Source organism: Myxine glutinosa, unplaced genomic scaffold (assembly GCF_964187855.1).
Source record: "Myxine glutinosa unplaced genomic scaffold, kmMyxGlut1.1 SCAFFOLD_399, whole genome shotgun sequence".
In the NCBI taxonomy this organism is placed as follows: Eukaryota; Metazoa; Chordata; class Myxini; order Myxiniformes; family Myxinidae; genus Myxine; species Myxine glutinosa.
Window position 1 is genome coordinate 110,549 of NW_027616505.1, and position 26,232 is coordinate 136,780.

The 26,232-nt window shown below is 44.8% G+C and overlaps 1 protein-coding gene across 1 annotated transcript; it reads left to right on the forward strand.

The window, feature by feature from the left end:
• Window positions 1–257: 257 nt before the first annotated feature.
• Window positions 258–17,222, forward strand: LOC137412177 (uncharacterized). Its single transcript, XM_068097454.2, has 10 exons — window positions 258–344; window positions 716–825; window positions 1,739–2,119; window positions 7,253–7,367; window positions 7,463–7,567; window positions 7,821–8,218; window positions 11,491–11,918; window positions 12,091–12,201; window positions 12,350–12,548; window positions 15,526–17,222. Exons 1-10 carry the CDS (start codon window positions 258–260, stop codon window positions 15,887–15,889), a joined length of 2,298 nt encoding a protein of 765 aa, XP_067953555.2. The 3' UTR covers window positions 15,890–17,222.
• The last annotated feature ends 9,010 nt before the right edge of the window (window positions 17,223–26,232 follow it).

Genomic DNA, 26,232 nt, shown 5'->3' on the forward strand with positions numbered 1-26,232 from the left:
ATGTATTTTCAGTGGTTTTTGAGGCTTTTGTGTTAAAACAAATATGGCGGCTGAACCACGTGACCAATAACGTCATCATTATATGTTTTCCAAACGAATTTATTCCTAGATTATGCTCGAGAAATTTCATCTTGAATCGGATGAAGTTTTGTACTTGTCGAATTATGACGTCATAATGGAGGCACCTATGACATCATCATGAAGAACTGCTTTCTGCACTTTGTGATTCCACACAAAACCGTTGTGCTATTGTTGCCATGGCAGCGGTGACACACAATGTCATTGTTGAGTCACAGAAGCCTCAGCAAGGGACGTGTTTTGTGCAGCTCGTGTGTGTCGAGTGGGTAAAACTATTTACTTTGCTCTTGTTAACAAGCTCATGCGTTTAAACTTCGTGTTGGAGAAGTTTTTCTTGTCGAAGCGAATACAAACTGCAGCATCATGGTGAGTTGAGACAACTATTACCGATTTTACAATGTATGACATCTTCTCTGTAATAACACGCCAGTTCGTCCGTCGGTGTTTTACATTCCTGTCCATCTCTTGGTCGGACAGTTGGCCGGACGAATTCAACCGAAAGCAAAGTCGTTCAAAATTGACATGTTTTGTGTGGTGAAGGGAAATCCAACGATCCATCAAACTATAAATGATGTGAAATTATCCGCACCTGTTCGTGATATCAGCTGTTAAATGCAATGATCATGTTTCCTCTCAGGGAGCTCGCTGTTCCAGGGTCGGCAGAAGTGAAAGATCTGACTTGTCATCGCGACCGGATGTTGAAGCTGCACCAGAAGTTGAGGTCGATCACAACGAACCATCGACAAGGTGAGGGGGCAATGGCGTGGGGAGAAGGGAGTGCACGCTGAATGGGGAAGGTGTGTGGGGCAATGGCGTGGGGAGAAGGGAGTGCACGCTGAATGGGGAAGGTGTGTGGGGCAATGGCGTGGGGAGAAGGGAGTGCACGCTGAATGGGGAAGGTGTGTGTCGATACAAAAAAAACAACGCAACAAGTACAGGTACATTCAATGTACGCTGCCCCCAGGGCAACGAAATAAATAACATCCTCGAGCGCGGCAATACCGCCATGCAGCGTGTGGGGAAACGAAACGATGCACCAGGAAATATCCCAACGTGAGCTTTTATTCACTTGAATGCAACTCATCTACAAAGAAAACACAAAAGCTAATAAGCAAGCATCCCAGAGCACCTTCATTAACATTACGACATTACAGGGATATAAGCAAATATATAAAGCATGTCCTTTGGCAATCTTACCAACTTGAAGGCACAGAACAGCTGAATGAAAGTATGAAACCCCTCACGCACAGACGGTAAATAAATCCTTCCCCGCGCGGTGGACACAGGAATAGCATCATAAGAAGTGCATGTGCGTATAATGAAGGCCTTTACCCAGATGGAACTAATGATTCACGACACAGCGCATAGATTGTATTGGGAGGGAGAGGTGTACGATAATTGATGAATTAGTTGTGAAATAAAAATAAAGATATTGTTATGTTTGTGGGAATGTTGGTCATTTGGGAGGTGTGTTGTTTGGGGTATGTTGTATAAGGCTATCAGTTGGGATGTGGTTCCCCAAATAGGACCTTTTCGTATTTATTTTTCCTTTTTCTTAAAGTTTACTCCATAACGACTCTCTTTACGCCACGTGATTTTGACTGTTGGTGATGTTGCACAAAAACAGCTTTGGGAAGTATTCAACCCTTTTTCTGAGCAGAAAAAAAAGGGCAGGAAGCGCACGTGAGAGGAAGAAGAAAATCGGCCAGCGTGGAGGCTTTGCTGATTTCCGTTTCCTGGACTTTGTGAGGCGGATATACCGTTTCCTGGATTTTGTGAGGCAGATTTACCGTTTCCTGGACTTTGTGAGGCAGATTTACCGTTTCCTGGACTTTGTGATTGTGAGGCAGATTTATCGTTTCCTGGACTTTGTGAGGCAGATTTACAAGGATCGAGCAAAAGTCGTGTGCCTGAAGAAGTCGAAGTTCCTCGGAAACCAAAAGCTGTTCCAGATTCTGGAATCCAGAAGCAACAACGTGGGGGAGAAGGACAGGGGGAGGAAGAAGAGCGGCTCTTGGTCACGCGATCCTTGCTCGTGGAGGTTGATGAAAGGAGAGGGGGATTGCGGAACGTTGGTGAACCTTGGTTCCCGCCAAGCCCGCTCTGACCAACGTTGAGTAAGCTGCTCTTCAAACAGTCCTGAACCCCATTCCATCCCCATCCTCAAATCACATTTTATTTAAATTCTCTGCGATTATTATTTTATTACTTTCCTTACCTTACCTTACCTTACCTTCCCTGGGTTAGATAGAGTGTTGTGCGTCGATGTTGTGTCAACCTTTCATATCAGTTGTCTGTGGCTTGTGTTAATTGTTTCAGACTGTCATTATTAATTTATTAAGTCTGTCATACTTGTACTTATATGATTTGATTATTGTGTCGTTTTGCTTTATTTGAAGTGAATTGATTGTATTTCATCTTGTTTGATTGACCTTTTTCGGATCGGGTTGCAAGCTCCCCTGAGCAGACTGTGGCAGTTTAAACTCCAAGTTTAAGCTTTCCCAAAACCGCTCGGCCAGCTTGCGGGCCTCGGCCCGGCGGGTTGGGGGATCGAACTTTGCTGACATTAGTCACCCTATAACACACTTAGTCGGGAGTGACGTTTGGGACTCAGGTCCTCATCCTCGACGCCCGTAACAATATAATAATCGTAAAATAATTAATTTGTTAATGAATCAGCCAATGGCAGACCTCAACCACCAGTGTTTCGTCCGAAGGTGTAACTTTTTAAAAGTTCATTAAATCAATTAATCAAAAATTAAATAATTGATTAATTAATAAAGAATAAATCGATTAATTGATTAATCAATAAATCAAAGATATCCTTTAAATCCACATCTCTTGGTCACTGTCGTGTCCAAATATGAGCTTCCCAGCTCAAAAGGTGTCTGAGATATTGCAGAGATGAGAAATGAAATAAATAAATAATGAAAATAAATATATAATAATCATAAAAAAATAAATAATTAATCAATTCGCTAATAGAACACACAAACCACCACCATTTCAGCAGAATCTGTAACTTTAAAAAAAAAAAAACGTCATTAATCGAATTATTAATTAACTCATCAATTAATTGATCAATCAAAAAACAAAAAATACTGTTTTTGACAAAGTACTTGCTCACTGTTGTGCCCAAATTTCAGCTTCCTCGCTCAAAGGATGGCTGAGATATCGCCCGGAAAAACAAACAACCGGAGTGAAAACCGAGTACTCCCTTTCAGCGTGCGTCATTGTCGAGCCCCCTTCGGTGCCCGGCAATGACGTCATGCAGCGCCTGGAGATGGCATGGGAGAGGAGCAGTGCACAACAAATAAATAGATCGATATATCCAATTCTTTTAGTTTTAAAGTGGACTGGAATACGTTACTTGCATCCCCACTCGGGATCTTGCATGCTTTAATTATAATGAGATGTGCGGAACAACGCTCAAGACAAACGTCTGAATGAAATTGATAATTAAATGCTTTTGTGTGTGTGTGTGTGTGTGTGTGTGTGTGTGTGTGTGTGTGTGTGTGTGTGTGTGTGTGTGTGTGTGTGTGTGTGTGTGTGTGTGTGTGTGTGTGTGTGTGTGTGTGTGTGTGTGTGAATGTGTGTGTGTGGTTCGGTGGATGTGTGGAGTATCGTTGAGAGAGAGGAAGACAAATGATGAATTGCGAAAGATGATGGGAATAGAGCCTGTGATTGATGCTGTGAAGAGAAACAGGTTGAGATGGTTTGGTCACGTGTTGAGGAAGGATGAAAGTGATTGGTTGAGAAGAGTGATGGAAATGAATGTAGAAGGAAGTAGAGCACGGGGAAGACCGAGAAAGATTTGGCTAAAGGTGGTGGAAGAAGAAATGCAGGCAAGGGGGTTAAACAAGGGGAGATGCAGAAAATAGGGCAAAATGGAGAAGATTGTCATGGGGACCGCAAGGCTAACCCCCACTCTAGCAGGGAAAATGGCCTTAAAATGCCTGTTGTTGTTGTTGTTGTTGTTGTTGTTGTTGTTGTTGTTGTTGTTGTATTTTCTGAGCAACCATTGGTCCGATTGATAGGAAATTTTGCACCATCGGAGCACCTCGTCCTGTCGATTTTTTTTAGTGATAATAATGACGTCATAGGTCACGGAGCACTGTCACCATCTCGGAAAAATGTTGCACCTCTATATCTCCGAAACTGCTCCATGGAAAAATTGAAACATGGCTCATTGTCAAGTACTCCACGTGGGGAATAAGTTATGTTAATGATGATGTCATCGGTGCCGTCATTCTGTCGTCATAAGTCGACAAGTACAAGGTTTGATCCGATCAGTATGAATTTTTTTTTCTCTCTGCAACTGGTGGTCCAATGGACATTGAATTTTCACCGTACGAGCGCCTCCTGAAGAATTTTTTTATGATAATTATGATGTCATAGGTCACATGGTACAGGCACCATCTTGGAAAAATGTGTGGGTGGGTAAATGTGTGCGTGGGTGAATGTGTGAGTGTGGGTGGGTGAATGTGTGAGTGTGTGGGTGGGTGAGTGTGTGGGCGGATGAATGTGTGAGTGTGTGGGTGGGTGAATGTGTGAGTGAGTGTGTGGGTGGGTGGGTGAGTGTGTGGGTGGGTGAGTGTGTGGGTGGGTGAGTGTGTGAGTGGGTGAGTGTGTGGGTGTGTGTGTGCATGGGTGAGTGTGTGCATGGGTGAGTGTGTGCATGGGTGAGTGTGTGCATGGTTGTGTGTGTGAATGGTTGTGTGTGTGGATGGTTGTGTGTGTGGATGGTTGTGTGTGTGGATGGTTGTGTGTGTGGATGGTTGTGTGTGTGGATGGTTGTGTGTGTGGATGGTTGTGTGTGTGGATGGTTGTGTGTGTGGATGGTTGTGTGTGTGGATGGTTGTGTGTGTGGATGGTTGTGTGTGTGGATGGTTGTGTGTGTGGATGGTTGTGTGTGTGGATGGTTGTGTGTGTGGATGGTTGTGTGTGTGGATGGTTGTGTGTGTGGATGGTTGTGTGTGTGGATGGTTGTGTGTGTGGATGGTTGTGTGTGTGTGTGTGTGTGTGTGTGTGTGTGTGTGTGTGTGTGTGTGTGTGTGTGTGTGTGTGTGTGTGTGTGTGTGTGTGTGTGTGTGTGTGTGTGTAAGATTTGTTGTACTGAGTACAGAGGGTGCATGCGGACCCCCAATTCTCTCCACATAGATATCTAATGTATGGAGTGGCACATCTCATGGTGCAAATAGGTTCTTCGCTCGCAAAGCAAAAATTTAGGTTCGGCGATCGAGTGCACGCGTCCGTGTCTGCATTTTTTCAATTCATTTTCTGAGCAACCATTGGTCCGATTGATACGAAATTTTTCACCATCGGAGCGCCTCGTCCTGTCAATTTTTTTTGTGATTATGATGACGTCATAGATCACGGAGCACTGTCGCCATCTTGGAAAAACGTTGCATCTCTGAAACTGCTCCATGGAAAAATTGAAACATGGCTCCTTGTCAAGCACTCCACATGGGGAATAAGTTATGTTAATGATGATGTCATCGGTGCCTTCATTCTGACGTCGTAATTCGACAAGTACAAGGCTTGATCCGATCAGAATGAATTTTTTTTTCTCTCTGCAACTGCTGGTCCAATGGACACTGAATTTTCACCACACGAGCGCCTCCTGGGAATTTTTTATGATAATTATGATGTCATTGGTCACATGGTACAGGCACCATCTTGGAAAAACCAAACAACGTTGCACCTCTTTAACTCCAAAACTGCTCCATGGAAAACATTGAAACATGGCTCATTTTAAAGAACTCCCCATTGCGAATAAGTGTTGGTTACGATAACGTAATTGGTGCATTCTTAATTTTAACGTCACAATTTGACAAATACAAAGCTCACTCCCATCAGTTTGAAATTTATTGAGTGTGATCTATGCAACAATTAAAGAAGAGAATGTAAATATGTGATGTCATCGGTCACGTGGTCTGGCAGCCATATTGGATCAAAGAAAAAAACCTTCAAAAACAGAAGGGTTGGCTCGCACCAAGTTGATTGTGTGGGGAAAGTATTGCTGTGGTTTTTGAGATTGGCACATTGAAGTCATTAAAGGTTAAAGGGTTGCCCCCCATAGTTAGTCACACGAGCAACATATGGGCCCATTTGTAGTATAGTTATGTCTTAGAATGTGTAAGAATAGGCCATTTCCCCTCGTAGTACCTGCGTTGAACATGTACGGAACGATAACTTAATTGGTGCCTTAGGGTTGGCTCGCACCAAGTTGATTGTGTGGGGAAAGTATTCTATGAATATCATCGAGTTAGTATAATGTGTTAACAGTACCAGCAGCAGTTATACCCACGCTTTTTGAAAAAAAAACAAAAAACAGGGGTATATTGTAGTCCGTCTTTCTGTCCTTCTGTCACGCTATCTCCTCCTAAACGGGTGGTCAGAAATTCACCAAACTTGGTATCTCTGGGTGGGGTCAAAAACTGAAAAATGCAATTAGGGGCATATTTTAAAACTTTTTTAATGGAATGTTGTATGTGCAATCAACATTGGAGAACACATTAAATATATAACGATCTTTTTGGGATTTGACCTCTGGTACATGCCCCTGGGGTTGGGAGAATCAGGGTCACAGGGGTCAAAACGGGGAAATTTTTTTAAAACTCAAAATGTGATATTGGGTTGGATTTGCTATGGCACCATCAACTTCACTCCAGGTTTGTGTATATTAACATTTTTCATGTTGGTTCAGAATTACGATACCACGCGATACTCATCGAAATCCTTGTGATAGCCGTACAATACAAGATGGTGATTAAAGAGCCACCTTTGGAGGCCATTTCCCTCCGCAGAGCAGGGGTTGGCCTATTTGGGGCACCTTGTTCCCCTTTTTGAAGCAATGTTTTATGGCCGGATGCCCTTCCTGCCGCCAACCTTGTTAGTCGCCTCTTGCGACACACACGGAATTACTAGTGAACTGGTACTCAATTTGTCGACCTTGGAAGGATGACAGCCTGAGTCAGCCCCCTCTGGCGTTAATTCAGCGATCGACCGGGATTCGAACCCAGGATCCTAGGATCCCAAGCCAGCCCCCTAACCGCTCAGCCTACACCAGGCTCGTCATCCTATTAAAGAGAGAATAATATAAAATGAACATGTGAAACTGATTCATTCATATCAACCTATAAACTTAACAATGTGGCAATGATGTTCGCAGGCCGTCCGAAGCCTCAGATGGAGAGAAGAGCGGGGAGAGTTTGGTGAGCCATGGTCCACAGTTCACCGGCCTGGCGAACCTGGGAAACACCTGTTTCCTCAACAGCGTCCTGCAGGTGGGACTCCACCCTTTAACGGTAGCGGACTGTTTTTTTAATGGCCATGAGCAAGAAATCGATCAGAATGACCTCGTTGATATTTTCTATTCCAGGTGCTATTTCATTGTGCCTTTCTAAATTCTGATCTGAGAGAGATTGTTGAACACTCGAGGAAGAACAGAGAAATCATTCTGAACAAAGTACCGTTGCACGACAAGGTATGTATTGGCCACCCAGATGTGTTTTTGTTTTTCTTGCTTCCTCCTGACAATATATTTTAACCACCTGGAAATGAATCACAATTCCTATTTCCATTGGACCTTTCTTCATTGAAAGGATGGTACGATGTGAAAACCTTGCTCGTTTTATCTTATTTGAATTGTCAAGTTTCTCCATGATCTTGATTTCATATCTGTACCATCTTCACTGTTATCGATGTTGTTCTTCCCTGCGTATTTCTCTATTTTGCAGCAAACTGCAGCACACCAGCTGGACTTTGTACAAAGTCTCGGAGATGTGCTGCAACACATGGCCAATCCACGGATCTTGGAAAGCTCTCCTGGAAAGAACCAAACCGGCAGCTATGGTGCAACCTCTGTGGGGGATCTAACCACTCTTTCATCCTTCATACAGAGACAGGAAAATTCTCAACATGCTGCCCGTACGACATCCCATGGAGACACTTTGCATGACGAATATATTGCCAGGATTTTTCAGGAAGAGGAGCTTCTTCAATATTTTCACGATCACTTGGTCTTTCTGGATGAAAGCAAGAGTGAAGAAAATGATTCTTTACAAGACGACTCGTGTTCTTCCACATCGACGTCGGATTGTTACCTCGGATTATGCAAACTTATTGGTGCACTCAGGTGAGATCATTGGGAGATGATGGTGTCCATTGAAATTCAAGTCAGGTTTTTGTCATTGTTGGTTGGATGTAGGACTTTGATTCAAGCTAAATGCATGTCTTTGCATTATCGAAGTTTGCTATCTAAACTTAATTTGGTTTAATAGCTTTAAACTTTCAATAAAATGAAATCGTTAAAGATACTAGGACGTGCCCGTACGTGGGTGCCCGTTCCTTGCCAAAAAAAAAAAAAAAAAATGTCTTCGCCCATGCATGCATGGGCGTGCCCATGGGCCCATGGGCGTGCCCGTAAGTGCGTGATGTGACCGTACAATGAATGTATCGTCCCGACGCCGCAGCTCGGATGGCGCTGCAGTTAATCGGGCCTGTATCGGCAGAGTTATTATAAACGTGTACTACAATCGATCGTACCTTACAACAATCAACACAGATTGCAACGTCAAATAAATGAATACGCTCTCAAATGTGCCATCCGAGGCAGCGTCTGCTCGCCACGTTCAGCATCAGTACGTCGTCACTATGACTATCCGTAAGTCCGGAAGTGACGTCCTCACGTTTGACTGTCCGGAAGGTCGCATATCGCAGTTACGATGAATCGCAAATTAGTTTTAATTAGTTTTAAAACATAGTTTAACGCCAACATAGCGCCAACATAGTTTGCCAACGTGAAATAAATGAATACGCTCTCAAATGTGCCGTCCGAGGCAGAGTCTGTTCGCCACGTTCGGCACACGTGATAGCTCGCTGCTCTCTGATTGGTTGAATCGTTTTTTGGACATAGCTCGGTAACTACTTCTCCGATTAATATGAAACCTTGAAAAGGCACATCCTCAGGTCCCCAGCAATATATCTGGCAAGTTTCAAGTATATCGGACCCGTGGTTGTCGAGAAACAGCGGTCACAGACAAACACACAGACAAACACACAGACAAACACACAGACAAACACACAGACAAACACACAGACACACACACACACAGACACACACACACACAGAGATTACTGGAATTATAGATAGATGAATAACTTATTAAATAGTTAGTTAATAGTTAAATAAACGGATAAATAATCTTTATATAATGGAGCAAGTGTTTGTATGTATGTATGTATGTATGTATGTACGTATGTTTGTATGTATGTCTGCACTTCACCCATTTGTTGATGGCTGATGGGGGGTTGTGATGGGATGGGGAAGGAGGGTAAGGTGGTCACGAGTATTGTTAGCTAGGGTGACAGTTGAAGGGGGCTTGTGGGGGGAAGTGGAGTGGGGAAAAGGGGTGTGGGCTTCACCCATTGGTTGGACAGCAGACCTGACTCCACCCACAAATGTAACCTGAAATACTTAACCTAAAGTACCCAACAGACCCAAAAGACCCGCTCCCCTTTTCCCCCCTGAGGACTCAAAATACCAAAAAGACCCCAATAACTCAAAATACCCCAAAGATTGAAAAGACCAAAAACACCCCGAAGACACAAAAGACCCCGAAGACCTAAAATACCCCAAAGACTGAAAAGACGACCCAAAAGGCCCCGAAGACCCCAAAGCTGAAAAGACCTCAAAGACTAAAAAGACCATGAAGACCCAAAATACCCTCAAAACTGAAAAGACCCCAAAGACTGAAAAGACCCAGAACACCCCAAAGACTGAAAAGACCCAAAATACCCTGAAGACACAAAAGACCCTCAAAGGGGAACCCAATTTTTATTTCTTCTGAAAACCATTGACAATCAATCAGTCTAATTTGAAGGGGATTTTATTTTATTTCTGAATCACAAAGTGAAAGGGAGGGTGGGGGATGGAGGTTTGGGGTTGGCCTGGGTATTGTTAGCTGGGGTGACGGTTGATGGGGGATTTTGAGGAGATGGTGGAGGGGAGGTTTGCGGGGGAGGTGTGGGGATGTCGTGGGTATTGCTGGCTCAGGTGACTGTTGAAGGGGGATTTTGAGGCTGGTGGAGGGGAGGTTGGTGGGGGAGGTGTGGGGGCGTCGTGGGTGTTGTTAGCTCGGGTGATGGTTGAAGGGGATTTTGAGGAGATGGTGGAGGGGAGGAAAGAGAGTGGTGTCGAGTGTCGTGGGTATTGTTAGCTAGGGTGACGGTTGAAGGGGGTTTTTGAGGAGATGGTGGAGGGGAGGTTGGTGGGGGAGGTGTGGGGTGTCGTGGGTATTGTTAGCTAGGGTGACGGTTGAAGGGGGATTTTGAGGCTGGTGGAGGGGAGGTTGGTGGGGGAGGTGTGGGGGCGTCGTGGGTGTTGTTAGCTCGGGTGATGGTTGAAGGGGATTTTGAGGAGATGGTGGAGGGGAGGTGTGGGGTGTCGTGGGTATTGTTAGCTCGGGTGATGGTTGAAGGGGATTTGGAGGGGAGGTTGGCGGGGGGAGGTGTGGGGTGTCGTGGGTATTGTTGGCTCGGGTGACGGTTGAAGGGGGATTTTGAGGAGATGGTGGAGAGGAGGTTGGCGGGGGAGGTGTGGTGTTGTCGTGGGTATTGTTAGCTGGGGTGACAGTTAAAGAGGGATTTTATGGGGAGGGTGGGGGAAGGGGGTGTGGGGTTGTCATGGGTATTGTTGGCTCGGGTGACAGTTGAAGAGGGATTTTGAGGAGAATTTGGAAGGGGGATGAGGAGAGAAGAGAAGAGAAGAGGTGAGTGTGGTTTGGTCGTGGGTTTTGTTAGCTCGGTTGATGTTTGTTTGTTTTTCTGGAAAATTGAGATGCCTCAAAAACAAAGGCCACCTAAGTTGACCAGAGATCCAGCAATATTACCAAAGGAAATAATCAAGAAATCCAAGTCGAATCAGTTGTGTCAGCAGAAAATATCCTCCAATAAGAGATGGCAGAAAATGTGTTGTTCGCTTGAAACAAGAACGCCCATCGGGTCGCCTGTAGGGTGGGTACTCTGCGAGTAATTGTAATTATAATAATTAGTAGTAATAATAGTAATATAGTTGTTAATAGTTATTTAAATAGTTGGCTTTGGTTTGGTTTGGTTTTGGTTTGATAGCGTATTGTTTATATTTGCCTTAGTTTGTCTTAAGTTTGTAATTTGTTTCATGTTTGTTTGGTTGGAATTTATCTGATGTTGTATTGATATTATTAATTATCTGAGGTTTGCTATGCATTTGCATTCTTGTCACGTCATTGTTATTGTCATGTTTAATTATTTATTAATGCATTATCTTTGATTCGATGGCATAAAGTGTGGTTTAGAGTATGAAACGAATTATTCCGACTTATCCCCATGTGTCGATGCTGACGAGTGTTGAATTGTGCACATTCACAGGAAATTGAGTCCGATGTACAAGGCAATGGTACAACAGGACCCCCTGGAGGTGCTCCAGTTTGTGTTGCATCAGGTGAAAGAAGTGAGTCACCTTGTTCAAGTTGCTGATGCCATCTCAGCAGATGAGAAGGAGCAACCTGAATTGCTCGTGAGAGATGGACAAGAAAACGTCAATGGTGACTCTGATACGCTTGAGCAAGGCCCGGTTAAAAAGCATACAAAAAGCCAGTTTAGGAAATTCACTTCGAAAGTTGCTCGAAGATTCCGGAAGTTGTGCTGCTTGTCGTCGCACAGTGCGGCACAGGAATGCGAGTCCAAAAAGGAGGCTCTCGAAGCAGGAACGGATGATTCTGAAACCCACACAGAGGAACGAAAAATTACAGAAGGATTCAAGACAAGAAGGGAGCACCAGACCTCCAGGAAAAATGGTGAGCGACCCAGGATAGCTGAAAAGAATGGATATAATGGATGTAACGGATGATAATACACTAAACTATGATGAAAATTGTGCTGTACCACTCCGAAAAAGTTATGCAGTTTCCTCTTTTTCTTTTTCTCATGATGTTAATTGAAATTTCTCTTTTTCATCACTGGCTGAAGGTCAAAATATGTTTTTGGGACAAATGCAGACAACCACCTGTTGCTTAAGATGTGGGAATGTCACATCACAGGACGAAGACATTCTCGAACTTGGACTTTGTTTTCATCCCGGTTGGTTGGTTTTTTTTCTCATTGAAAACCTATGTGTTGTTTCTGGGGATTCCTGTTTTCTTGATGCTTTTCTCAACGGTTTTCGAATGAGTAATAATCAAACTGTTCGTGATAGCATCTCTTTTCTTCTCTCTCTGAACGCTTGCAGACATGTGTAAAAATAACGATTCCGAGGCAGTCCCTCTTCAGTATTTGTTGAACTTTTGGGCTTGTCAGGAACAGCTTGATGGAGAGAACATGCGTGTGTGTTCATCATGCAAGGTAAAGGCCATGGCATGTCGTTCATCATCGATCTCCACACCTCCTTCAATGTTAGCGCTACACCTCAAGCGCTTCAAAATGGACAGGTAAACCAGCAATCGCTTCACTCACCACCAAACTACTGTCATATTCAGTCTGTTTATGCTCATTCTTCGTTAATAATGAGACCAGGGATGCTTACAAGCGATTTCAATCAGAATATGGAGGATATTGGAGCTCATTTTTATTTTGTATCATAAGCTGCAACACTCCCACACCGACAGGCAATTGTCAGTCATTTCCATTGGCTATTGCTTGTTATTATGGGAGAGTGTAGGGAGACTCGGCAATATAATAGACTTGTGATGGAGAGGTATTTGATGGTGTGTGCAGGCTGTCTTGTATCAAACAGTATTGCACCTTGTTAAGAGTTTTGTTACATGTGTTCCCTTAGAACAGGGGTGGGGAACCTTTTTCCTGTCGAGGGCCATTTCGATTTTTAGAACATCCTTCGAGGGCCATGCTAAATTATTGAATACATATATCGGACTCACCTAATGCGATGGCTGGAACTGTTTCTCTTTGGCGAGGCGTTTGGTGTCAGGTGGTAGTGATGATGATGCTACTCGCAGCTGGTTTTGCAGGTTTGGGTCAGTCAGTCTTGAGCGGAACTGAGTCTTTGCAAGAGTCAGTTTTGAAAAGAACTGCTCACAGCTGTAGGTCGTCCCAAACAGTGATGCAAACTTCAGTGCATGTCTCCTCAGAATGGGAAAATCCTCAGCACGTACATACAGTTTGTAGAACTCGAGCCAAGGGAGGTTGTTGTACCTAGCTTTGAGCTCGTCATTGCTTTGCAGCTCAATGATTTCGTGTTGTAGGTTGTCAGGCACATCAGCTGGTTCCACATTAAACGGCGTGGCAAATATGTTCAGTTCCCTTTGTTTACTTTTCATGTCCTGGAACCTCTCTCCAAATGCCTGGAGGAGTTTTGCACACTCAGCAGCATATTCAGATGTCACAGCAGGCTTTTGTTCTTGCAGAGTGGGAAAGTGGATAGTGTTTCCCCTTTCCAGTTGCACTTGCCACAGCTTTAGTTTAGCTTCAAATGATTTCACATGTGATTGCAGAGAGCTGAGAAGCTGGTTGGGACCTTGGAGCTTGACGTTCAGCTCTGACAGGTACTTGGTAATGTCCACCATGAAGCCCAAATCACACAGCCACTTGCTATCACTGAGTTCCATGACAGGTTTCCCCTTCATCTCCATGAACTGTTTCACTTCTTCTCTCAGTGAGTAAAACCGTGTGAGCATATTTCCGCGACTCAGCCACCGCACCTCACAGTGGTAAACCAGATCTCCGTACTCTGACTCTAGTTCACTCAGTAGCTCCTTGAACTGGCGGCTGTTCAGCCCTCTGCTTTTGATGACGTTATTGGTGGAAACGACAGTTGTCATCACATTGTTGAGCTTCAGGGACTGTGCACACAGATTCTCTTGGTGTATGATACAGTGGCATACAACTAACTCACTTGGATCGAGACTGAGACGACTCATTTCTTTTTTGAACAATGCAGTCAATCCCTTTTGCGCGCCAACCATGGCTGGGGCTCCATCCGTGGCCAGGCCACTTAACTTGTCAAACTGCAGTTCGAATTTGTTCATAGCCAAAACAACTTGCTCAAACAAATCCTCAACTTTGGTGGTGCGATGCATGGCTTGCAAAGACAGCAACTCCTCCCTCGTATCAAACTCAGCTGTAATCCCCCGCACAAAAATGGCTAGTTGGGCGGTGTTTGTTATGTCAGTTGTCTCATCGCAGGCCAGAGAGAAAAACTGGAAATCTCTTGCGGTGTCCTTCAGTGTTTTCTCAATATCTTGTGCCATGTCAGTAATCCGATCTGAGACAGTTCTTCGAGACAAACTGACACTTTGGAACAATTTTACTTTGTCCGGTGCGAGCAGCTCCGCAGCGGCAACAAGGCACTCCTTCACAAATTCTCCTTCTGAATGCGGCATCAGCTTCTTAGCGATTAGCTCACTCACCACAAAACTAGCATGCGTAGTGTTGTCTCGGTCAGATTGTGGTCTTATGAAGACTGCTTGTTGAGCACCAAAACTCCGCCGAAGAACATTAACTGTATCCAAGCGCATTTATCCTTTCAACTCGTCCAGTTTAGCATGTTTCGAGCTGTAATGACGCTCGAGGTTGGCCTTTTTCATCACCGAGAGCGCTTCCCGACAAACTAGGCATACTGGCTTGCCTTTTACTTCCACAAAGAAATAATCGTTTGCCCATTTCTCTTGGAAAGCGCGACAATCCGCATCTACCTTTCTTTTCTTGTTAGTCGCCATGTTTGCATATACTGAATGAAATGATGACATGAGATCACGCGATCACTTGACTGTCCGGAAGGTCGCATATCGCAGTTACGACTGTCCGGAAGGTCGCATATCGCAGTTACGACTGTCCGGAAGGTCGCATATCGCAGTTACGACTGTCCGGAACTCACTTGACTGTCCGGAAGGTCGCATATCGCAGTTACGATTAATCGCAAATTAGTTTTAATTTGATGGCAATTATTCTGTTAGCGCCAACATATTTTGCCAACGTCAAATAAATGAATAAGTTCTCAAATGTGCTGTCCGAGGCAGCGTCTGCTCACCACGTTCGGCATTCGTTGACTGTTACAACACGTGAAAGCTTGCTCCTCTCTGATTGGTTGAATCGTTTTTGGCCATAACTTGGTTACCCTTTGTCCGATTAATTTAAAACCTTGAAAAGGAGAGATTACTGGAATTATAGATAGATGAATTGCCTCAATAGGCCGGATCAAACGGTCTCGCGGGCTGTATTCCCCACCCCAGCCTTAGAAGGACCTTCAACGCAGGAGGGGACGGGGGGGGGGGGACATAAGGCACATCAAGCCTGCACAATGGTTGACAACCTATGGTTGTTTGTCCGTCTTCTATCCTTTGTTATTGTTAAGCATCAAACGAGGAAGTAGCAAGCACCATTTTTAATGTACGGATATTTGTGAGTTGTTGGTGTTTCTCCTAACATCCTACCCTTCATGTATTTGCGCAGGAAAGGTAAAGCATCGAAGTTGTTGGTCGCCATGTCCATTCCCGAGCACCTCTCATTCAGAAAATGGTGTTCCCCCGAGTGCATTGCTGATGACGTGGATCCCCAGTACACACTTTGTGCTGTCATTGAACACAAGGGTCGTGACCTCAACTGTGGACATTACACGGCATACATCAACACTGAGACAACGACAATGGCAGCCCATCGGAAAGAATGTCATGGACGTGACAGTGGAGTCAAATGGGTCCATTTCAGTGATGAACATGTCACAGTCATGAAAGATGACGACATGCAAAATATTCTTTCTCCATCAGGTGTGCACAATAAGACACCATACCTGCTATTCTACAAGCGCAACTCTTGAGGTGAAATGTTTTCCATGGGTCGATTGTCACTGAATACTGTAGGCTCTCGGGGGGGAGTTCGTGTCCATCGCAAATGTACGAAGTCTCCCATGATTTTATTGTTGTACATATCAAGGCCTTTCAAAAAAGTTTGGGTGACAGGCCCAAATCTGCATACGTTTGGCTACAGACCCCCCACGAAGATTTTTGCTTGCCCCCACTAAGTATACATGAGAAAATCTTATTTTCTCAATAACTCGGCCAATACACATCCAAACTTAACAAACAAGGTATCTACACCCACGAATTCAGGGCCAAGGATCATGATAAGGTTGGTTTTGTTATTATTGGAGTCATTATGATGTCATAAATATGCAAATTAGATCCAAAATCGGCCTTAAAATGGTCATTTACTCGAAGAATAAATATATGATTAACATCGCCTCTTAAAAGTAGTCCTTGAACATGCAGACATTGATTGGAATGTTTAAAACTTATCTAGGGTGAATGCGAGCATCAGAATTTGGGTTATGAATGAGTCTACATATCATCTTTTGATATTCAAATCAATTGAAAACAAAACTGAAAAATCTTGTTTTCCCTGATGACTCGATCCACTTGCACCACAGCTCAATGTACAATGAATCCACACCTATGTTTTCATGGACAACGATCATGATTAGTCTATTTTAATTTAGATTGGGTAAGAAACTATCAATAATACGTTAATTATGCCAATTGGAAGCAATTATTATTGAAGAATCTCATTTTATTGTTAAAATGTTAAGGTAACAAAACAACATTGATATTAAACATGTAAATGAAAAGTTATTAACATCATAATAATGTCGAGATCATGCCTTTGGTTGTGCCTTATCTAATTGTGGTTTGCATTTAATAGTGGTTGCTTTGTGAAAAGGATTAAGCTTACTATGTTCCCTCTTGCTTTGAACTATGCTTTATTGTCCAACTGTGCCAAGGAATGTAGAAAGATAGTGAAACTGCTTGCTCTGTTAGACCCCCTCGTGAAAACGCGTCTTTTTGTCCTTGACCAAAGGCCAGCATGGAAGATAAGTTTTGAGAATGTCACTGTGCTCTTTCTCCCGCATCTTTCCCTTTGCTCATGCCAAAGAAGATAGGGTCTCAGTGGGAGATATCTAGCCCGTTTTTCTTTGTCCGCGCTCATTTTTTAGCGGAGATTTTTTGTATAATTTTGTGTATATAAAGAAACTCTGGGTTGCCAATTTTCCAGGAGTGTATGTGGCCATGCTGTTCAATTGTGAATGGTATGACTCTTACACCCTCCACAGCGCTGTGATATTGGTTCATCAATAAATCTTGTTATCCCAGGAACTCAAGGTGTGGAACATGGTTCTATTCTCATCAATTATAGCAAAGACACATAAAGTACAGGCTCTTGATCGGCTGTGCACTCACTGTACCCGTTGCCCTCGATGTCAGTATCATAACAGAGTCTGATGTATCATATCAATTGTAAGGATTTTTACAGTTTTCCATATTCTGGCATTTGCAGAACACAGAACATTTTACCAAGGCTGCTCGACAAGGGCACGTCACGCGAGCGCATTTGCCACATTGACACACCACGCACCAACGTGCCTCCAGGGTTTTCCATGATGTTGATGGCAAAAGATGCCCATTCTCAAGTGTAAATCCGTAATCCACTGGATCAAGGTCTCCTGTTCCAACGTTGAGTTGCTTATCTAGGGCATGCATAGTGGTGTATGCATTGTAGAATGCACGATGGATGTGAGGTTCAAGGCCTTGACTTGTCGGTGGCAGATTCTGATGTGAGGTTGATTCAGAGAAGTGAAATTGATCTGCTCGACGTTCTTGGAAATTGCTGGATTTGCTCCCAGCATCTACAACATTCACCAAATATTGTTCTGCATGCTGAATCATTGCAGAAGTTAGTGGAGCCGTTGTGCCAAATCCTTGCAAGTGGATCTCAGGGTCAGCCTTGAGGGCCGCTTTCTTGGTACCAATCTTGCTGGTGATATCACACCCTGTGAGGCTGTGTAGTGCTGGAAGGACTGTGCATAGATCAGGACCCAGCCGTGCATGCAGAATGTGGAGGGGCACAAAACGGGTGGTGGTGCCTCTCCATGGCCATACCCACAGTTCCTTCAGTCCCTCTTGAAGAAAGATGGGCACATAAAACAGTGGGGCAACTATCACATCTATCGTTGGAGATGACCACAGGTTTTGTAACCTGCCTGGAGACAATCAAGGACATGCATGGGTATGCGGAGATCTGCCTCCTCAACTGTGGACTGCAGGTGCCGCATGTAATGTTCTGTACTATTGTGAATCTTTATACACTGCCAGTCAATACTGCCCATGCATAGCTGGCTGAGTATGGTCGGCTGTTCATGGCCTTGCGATGACTGTTCACACATGTGGCCATCGATTAGCTTCTCCAGCAGCACTTTGTTCACGTCCAAGACTTCCTCCACGCCCAAGACTGTGAGCTGATTCAGCTTTCATTATATGCATTGGTGTTCTCTTTCTGCCACAATGATGTGCATAGTACATAGTCTGAAACAGAGCTTGGATCCTCTTGCAGTGTTGAGCAGAGAGGCAACCATCAGCAGTCTGTTCACAATCACTGTTATTCTAACCCTCACAATTCTTTGTTCCATCTGCGCAATCTAACTCATCATCTACATCTTCTGCTGTAGGATCTGTATCCGTCATTAGCCTCATTACAGCTTCAGCTGCCTTGGGGTATGTCCCTGGATTAAAATGGTATAAATACCCTAAAAACCTAAGTACCGGTTCTGGTATTCTCATACTGGAGCATACATGTTTGAGATCTTGAGCATCACCGAATCTATCATCTAAGTCAAAATCATGACTATCGAGACTTTGCCTTAGCACACTGGCACGTGCCTGCATAGGATCAATGATCGCGAATACGCTCTGCCAAAACATCTGCACTATTACATGGCACACTATAACCCATCAAAGACTTGCGCACCTCGTTAGGATATTTGAAATCGTCATCAAGTCTATTCAATCGGTCTCTGATTGCACTGAGTTCATAACCATTGCCACTTTTCAGTCCCTCTTCTAACTCGGACACGATATCGCCCATGCACGCTGCTTGGAGTTCAATTCGGGTGGTTCGCCAGTTGAATGTGAAGCATGCTCGAGCTTTTGGAGGTATAATGTCATGCAAGGTTTGCGATAAAAAAAGTCAGCTCCAAAAACTGCATGCTCATCCTGGAGGTCACAAATTAGACTGAAAATGTCTTCCTGGAAGAAGTTTGCTGCTTCTATAAGTGAAGTAGCATGAATCGACTCGGATTTACCATATTTTGTGAAGTCCCGTTTGTGTGACTTCTTGTCACAAATGATGCAGTTCATCAAGTATTTCACACTTCGCGCATCTGCAGGATTTGGAGGTGAACGTACAGCACAGTGAGAACGAGTCGCAACTCCATGTGGACTGCCAGTTTCTTCTGAAGATAGCGGTGTTTTCTGCGATTTCCTTCCTTTCTGGATGCGTCTGAGCAGATTTGCATTGGTGTACTTCTTGTAGCACTCGTTTGAAACATGATAGAAGAAGTCACTCTCGGCTGGCATCAGTTTTATGCGTTTTATTGCAGTCATTTTGTGTGTCACTGGCTTCCCGTATTCGTTTCCACCCATTGGGTGTGCTGATCAGTTTTTCCTGCGTTGACAAATCACATAAAACAGCCTCGATAATCCTCTAAATAATCGAAGCACACTACCGATACAGATCTACCTGACTCTATATATATCACACCACCCCAAAATTCACAACAATATGCATGTCCATACAAAGGTCAAGATGTCTGCAATTCTTCTCGCCTGTACATGACAACCATTGGACTAAAAAAAAAAAAAAAACACCTTTAGAGGCCATTTTTCCCCGCAAGCGGGGGTTGGCCTTTTTCGGGAACTGTGGTTGTTGTTGTTTTTCGGTCCCCTTTTTGAAGCAATGTTTTACGGCCGGATGCCCTTCCTGACGCCAACCCTTTTTGCCGCCATGACAACCATTGGACTACTGCGGCATAATTCAAAACATTACATCTGCTGTGGCCTTGATGATGAGATAATCAGCCGCTTTCGAGACGATAAAATTGAGATCACTCAATGAGAGACTGAGGGGTCCTGGCCGAAATGATGTTACTGTTCTGTATTTGGATGTTCCTTTGATGTACGTTTTGATAGGTACTTCAAGTACCTTTGTATTTTGGTATGTTCTTTGTGCATAAAAGTCAGACTTCCTCTCCCGAGCATTAAAAATATTCTTTAATGTAATCCCACGCAGAGGACAATCGATTATTTCATTGCAATTGTGTTCACCTAATAATAATGATCTAAATGAATCCTCTTCAATTAATGGTGTCCATCATGGGGCCACTGACGCTCCCAGGCTGGAGATGGAGGTTCCAGCAATCAGTGATGGTGAACTCAAGCGCTCAAATCTTATGCAAACAGGTGAGGAACCTTTCAAATCCCCATGTGGACTTCACTGTCATATGCTGTGCCCTCCTCCAGCCCCAAGAGTAACGTCGCCAGAAAATGTGAACTGTGTTATCATAATGAGGACAACGATTGCCCACCTCACCTCTTTTGAGAGAGAGAGAGAGAGACAGAGAGGTCCGGGCAGGAAGAATCCAAAAACGAGAAGAAGGAAATGTCGGCCAGCAAGTGGTTTTACTGGCAGTCTCGTGACGTCAGCTCCTTCCCCTCCAACCAGTGCGTCGCGTCTTTCGCGCCCTCCCCACGTGACAGGCGCTTCTCCAATCAGCACGTAGCTTCTCACCAGTCTTTCGCACCCTCCTCTCTGATTGGCCGAGCGCTTCGCGCCTTTGGTGTTACTTCCTTGTGTGGCACGTTATCGTCGTTGGCCAATCAGTGTGGCATGTCCTTCATCTTCCCTACTCTTTACTCGCCCCTCCCCCCTGTCAATCATGAGTCCTTCTGGGCGTGGCTTTTGCCTGCCTGATCGATGTTTCATTGTCATGGCGCCATAGTGTGTGGTCACTTCCGGTCTGTTCTTCCGTCAGTTCCATTGTTACTGTGGCGGAGGGGGGATTAATTAATGTGTGCGCAAATGGGCCGAGCTAATGTCTATGGGTGCATTGCCAGATGGGTCACTGGATAGCTCACAGGTTTGACACACCGGGGAATTTGCATAATCCCAACACTACCTTTCACATGATCATCCTTGTATGATCACAGATATACACTTAATCCGACAAACCGGGCGAGACAGGTCCCTGACTTACTGACATCGAGATGGTTCTTCTTCTTCGCGACATCGGAGCACCTACCTATGCAGATCTACCTGAATCTATATATCACCCTACCCCACTGACATAACAATATTTACAGTCATATGAAAAAGTAAGTACACCCCATGTAAAGTTTTGACTTTTTCAACATATTTCAACATACAGCTATTTGATCTTTATTTCAACAATATTGATAGATAAAGGTGATGTAATATAACAAATATCATGAAACATTTACATTTTGTCGTCCATTGTATAATTTAAATAAACATAAATGCAAATTCCGCATGTGGAAAAAGTAAGTACACCCTTGGCTCTAATAGGTGGTATTGCCCCTTTGGCAGAAACAACCTCAAGTAGGCGTTTCTTATAACTGTCTACCAGTGTCTGACATCGACTGGGAGAAATTTTTGCCCACTCCTCCATGCAGAATTATTTAAGCTGTGTGATGTTTGAGGGGTTTCTTGCATGCACAGCTCGTTTCAAATCCCCCCACAACATCTCGATGGGATTTAGATCCAGGCTTTGACTTGGCCATTCCAGAACCCTCCATTTCTTTCTTTTCAGCCATTCCTTGGTGGATTTACTGGTATGTTTAGAGTCATTGTCATGTTGCAAGGTCCACCTTCGGTTGAGCTTCAACTTTCCGACAGATGGCCTCACATTATCCTCAAGCACCCTCTGGTACAATGAAGAATTCATAGTGGATTCTATGATGGTGAGCTGCCCAGGCCCTGATGCAGCAAAGCTGCCCCAACCATAATATTTCCACCACCATGCTTTACAGTTGGTATCAGGTTCTTGTGGTCAAATGCTGTCTTTGGTTTTCGCCAAACATGTCTTCTTGTACTGTGGCCAAATAGCTCGACCTTTGACTCATCTGTCCAGAGCACATTGTTCCAGAAGTGCTGGTCTTTGCCTGGGTGTTCATTGGCAAACTTTAGTCTTACCCTGATGTTCTTTCTGGACAACAAAGGTTTCCTCCTGGCACACCTCCCATGTAGATCAAATTTGTGCAGCCTCTTTCTAATGGTAGACTCATGCACTTTGACATCAACAGTGGCAAGAGCCACCTGCAGGTCCCGTGATGACATTCTGGGGTTCTTCGAGACTTCTTTCAGCATCTTGCGGTCTGCTCTTGGGCTGAACTTGCTGGGGCGGCCTGGCCTGAACAAGTTGGCAGTTGTTTGGCATCTTCTCCACTTGTAGATGATCTTCCGAACAGTCGAATGATTGATTTCAAATTGTTTGGAGATCTTTTTAAATCCCTTCCCAGACCCGTAGGCATCTATAACCTTCTTTCTGAAGGCCTCAGAGAGCTCTTTTGATTTCGGCATGGTGACGCCACACACTTCAACAACAAAGAGCAAACCAAACTAAATGTGTGAGGTTTAAATAAGACAGGTTCTTCCAAGATCTTCTCTAATGATGTTCTAATCATTTGCACCTGAGCTGGTGCACCTGATTCTAATTTTAGGTATTTGAAGTAGTGATAAATGTAGGGGTGTACTTACTTTTTCCACATGCGAAATTTGCATTTATGTTTATTTAAATTACTAGGGCATGCCCGTACTATATATATGCCCGTACTATATATCTATCTAAAATTATATCCCCCCCCTCTATTTACATGAAATGGTTTGGTTCATTCGCAACGCCAAAGCGAACGGCGAACGGCTTGCGAGTACAGTGACAACCCCCCCCCTCTATTTACATGAATGGTTTGGTCCATTCGCAACGACCACAGAACCCCCCCCTCTATTTACATGCAATGGTTTGGTCCAAAGCGAACGGCTTCCGGAGTTTGGTAAAGCAATCGCCATCGCGTGCACAAACGCGTGGTTGCCCGTTCCTTGCCAAAAAAAAAAAAAAACGCTACCCGTACGCTCTACCCCGCCCGTACGCCCGTAAACAAAAAATACAACGCTCTTCGCTTCCGCCCTTCGCTCTGACTGAATTGGGAGAAATAATGCGCATAAGAAATCGAATTACGTACCGTAATGGCGGTCAGCTCGTAACGCGCTCAGCTCCGCTCGTCTCACATCGGCCACGCCTACGCAACAAAGCGTTCTGTGATTGGCTGCCGGAAAGCGTGCTGCCGGACAGTCTTCACTGTCCGGAAGTTCGCAAATCGCAGTTAGGATGAATCGTTTTAATTTAATCGCAGTTTGAATTCGTTTTAAAACATAGTTTAACGGCAACATAGTTTTCCAACGTGAAATAAATGAATACGCTGTCAAATGTGCCGTCCGAGGCAGAGTCTGATCGCCACGTTCGGCACACGTGATAGCTCGCTGCTCTCTGATTGGTTGAAGCGTTTTTTGGACATATCTCGGTAAGTAATTGTCCGATTAATATGAAACCTTGAAAAGGCACATCCTCGGGTCCCCAGCAATATACCTGGCAAGTTTCAAGTATATCGGACCCGTGGTTGTCGAGAAACAGCGGTCACAGACAAACAAACACACAGACAGACACACACACACACAGAGATTACTGGAATTATAGATAGATACAATGGACTACAAAATGTAAATGTTTCATGATATTTATTATATTATATCAGCTTTATCTTTCAATATTGTTGAAATGAAGATCAAATAGCTGTATGTTGAAATATGTTTAAAAAGTCAAAACTTTACATGGGGTGAACTTACTTTTTCACATGACTGTATTACCTCCACCCACTTTTGGTGACGGATGTAATAAAGCCAACTCTTCGCCCAAGTCTGAGGAGATTATGACACTGGAACAGTCAATCAACGTCGAGCCAAAATTCAAACTTGCTGTTGTCGGAATAAGCCAACGCCTGGTGCTCCAAAGTACCGGTTTCTTCGTTGCACCCCGTTTTGCTCCGATGAAGGGCAAGGCCCCAAACTTCAGCTTTCCCTTAATTCATGGCAGATCAATTACAAGTTATTTTATTTCCTATTTGTTTTGATTGGTTTCTTTCAAACCATGAGGACACAGCAGCCACAAGAGCACTCAAAGAAGGAGGCAAGAAGGGGGTGGGAGCGAAGGAGGCAAGAAGGGGGTGGGAGCGAAGGAGGCAAGAAGGGGGTGGGAGCGAAGGAGGCAAGAAGGGGGTGGGAGCGAAGGAGGCAAGAAGGGGGTGGGAGCGAAAGAGGCAAGAAGGGGGTGGGAGCAAAGGAGGAAAGAAGGGAGTGGGAGCGAAGGAGGCAAGAAGGGGTGGGAGCGAAGGAGGTAAGAAGGGGGTGGGAGCGATCGAGGCAAGAAGGGGGTGGGAGTGAAGGAGGCAAGAAGGGGGTGGGAGCAAGGGAGGCAATTAGGGGATGAGAGAAGCGAGGAGGCAAGAAGGGGATGAGAGCGAACGAATAAGTTGTTTTTTTTTTCTCTGAATAATTTTATGAAACAGAGGGTACGAGGAAGAAATTAAAGTATGGTGGACAATGGGGCAGTGTTACGTGGTCCCCTCAGTGAATACCTGGTCTCGGTGACCCCCGGACCGTGAGAGGAACTTCGCCAGAAAGTTGTAGTATATATGCGCTTTCGCCACGCAATCCATATGAATTCCACCCAAGAGAAAACTGATGTTCAAGGATATATTTCAATGGTAATGATACCATACAATTTCAATGATACAACCATGGAGATTTTCCCCGAGCAATCAATAACAAACAACCATCAACAATTCCCAATCCACAATCAATTCCCTATATGATTAAGATGGCCATCTTATATATGTGTGTCCCCTTCTGTACTCACGACCCCCTTTTGGTCTCTGCCCCTCACAATGTCTCTGGGCCCCTCCTGACCAAGATGCTGGTCGGCGTCGCCGCACTCGGGCGGTTGAACGAACCCCGGGTGGACGTGTTTCCACCGGGCAGGTATCGTACCAGGCACCGCGGCTGCAGCCCCTCGTGGCCACGCGAAGCGGGTACGGTAAAGCAAGCCAAAAGCCCCACGCCGCTTGCAAGGCGTGTTAGGCCCCAACGTGCGACCCGTACGCGTCTTTTTAGACGGTGCCGCGAACGGTGCCAGACGCGGGGTCGATGCACGGCCCCACGTCAACTTGACGTCTCCACCGGGTAGGTACACGTCCCGGTAACTCCTCTCGCCAGACGGGCTTCGGAACGCCGCTTTTCCACGCGGCGCAAGGTCGATCCCACCTTTCGTCGGAGCGGGGCGAGGAAGAACAATACTCGTCGCTTTTCTTCCTCGTGTCTTTTCCTCTTCCGTTTCCGGTCACTTCCGTTTCCGGACTCTTCTCAGAAGGGCTCCTGACCCTCCAACCACAACAACCCTTAATCTATTACACATGGATAAGCAAAGACCTGAATGGTAATTCACATACATTCACATAAATATGTAACACTCCCCCCCTTCAAGAAAGAAAGTTTGAACCCAGCGAAAACTTTCTTTGCCGGCCAATTTGGAGAAACAAACCAGATAACTCAACCCCCCCCCACATTATCAGTTCCCCCCGGGCACAGTTATCACTTAAAAATAAAGCAACCAAAATTTCACCACAACCCCTCCAGATTACTCCCTCTGGACTAAGCACCAGCAACGACATTGTCCCTGCCAAATCAAACTCCATCTCATGACCCTCTGACTTTGACCGTCAGTTTCTTGTGAATGAAGGTTAAGGGGTTGATCAAAGATCCAAAGTTAAGCAACTCGATAGCACTTTTTCCGGGAGGCCAAGCCGAGTATTCACTACATGGATGCCTTTAGGAACGTGGAGTTCACGGTTAGTCCGTGCAGGAAAGTTCTCTACATGGGCGCCTTGAGGAACGTGGAGTTCACGGTTAGTCCGTGCATGAAAGTTCACTACATGGACGCCTTTAGGAACGGCGTTCACGGTTAATCCGTGTAGGAATCTTGGCTCGGCGGCTCCGCCGCATTCAGTGCTTCAACTTCTCAGAACTTCCCTAATAATTAGGGTGGGACCACTTGTCCCTGTAGTCCCCTGAATAGCGGTCTCCTTCTCGGCCACTACTTTGCCAATCCTTCCTTCGGGGGCTGCCGTAACTCAGGGAGCCTCCATAATAATATTGATTGCGGCCACCACCAAAACTACCGCCCAGTGGTACTCTCCTGTAGACCTC

What these genes read in the sequence shown, in the direction of transcription:
- LOC137412177 (XM_068097454.2), top strand. Translation starts at nt 258, where the DNA reads ATGGCAGCGGTGACACACAATGTCATTGTTGAGTCACAGAAGCCTCAG. An exon ending in AGCTCGTGTGTGTCGAGTGG is followed by an intron (nt 345 to 715) that starts GTAAAACTATTT and finishes GTTTCCTCTCAG; the next exon opens with GGAGCTCGCTGTTCCAGGGT. An exon ending in AAGTACCGTTGCACGACAAG is followed by an intron (nt 7,568 to 7,820) that starts GTATGTATTGGC and finishes TCTATTTTGCAG; the next exon opens with CAAACTGCAGCACACCAGCT.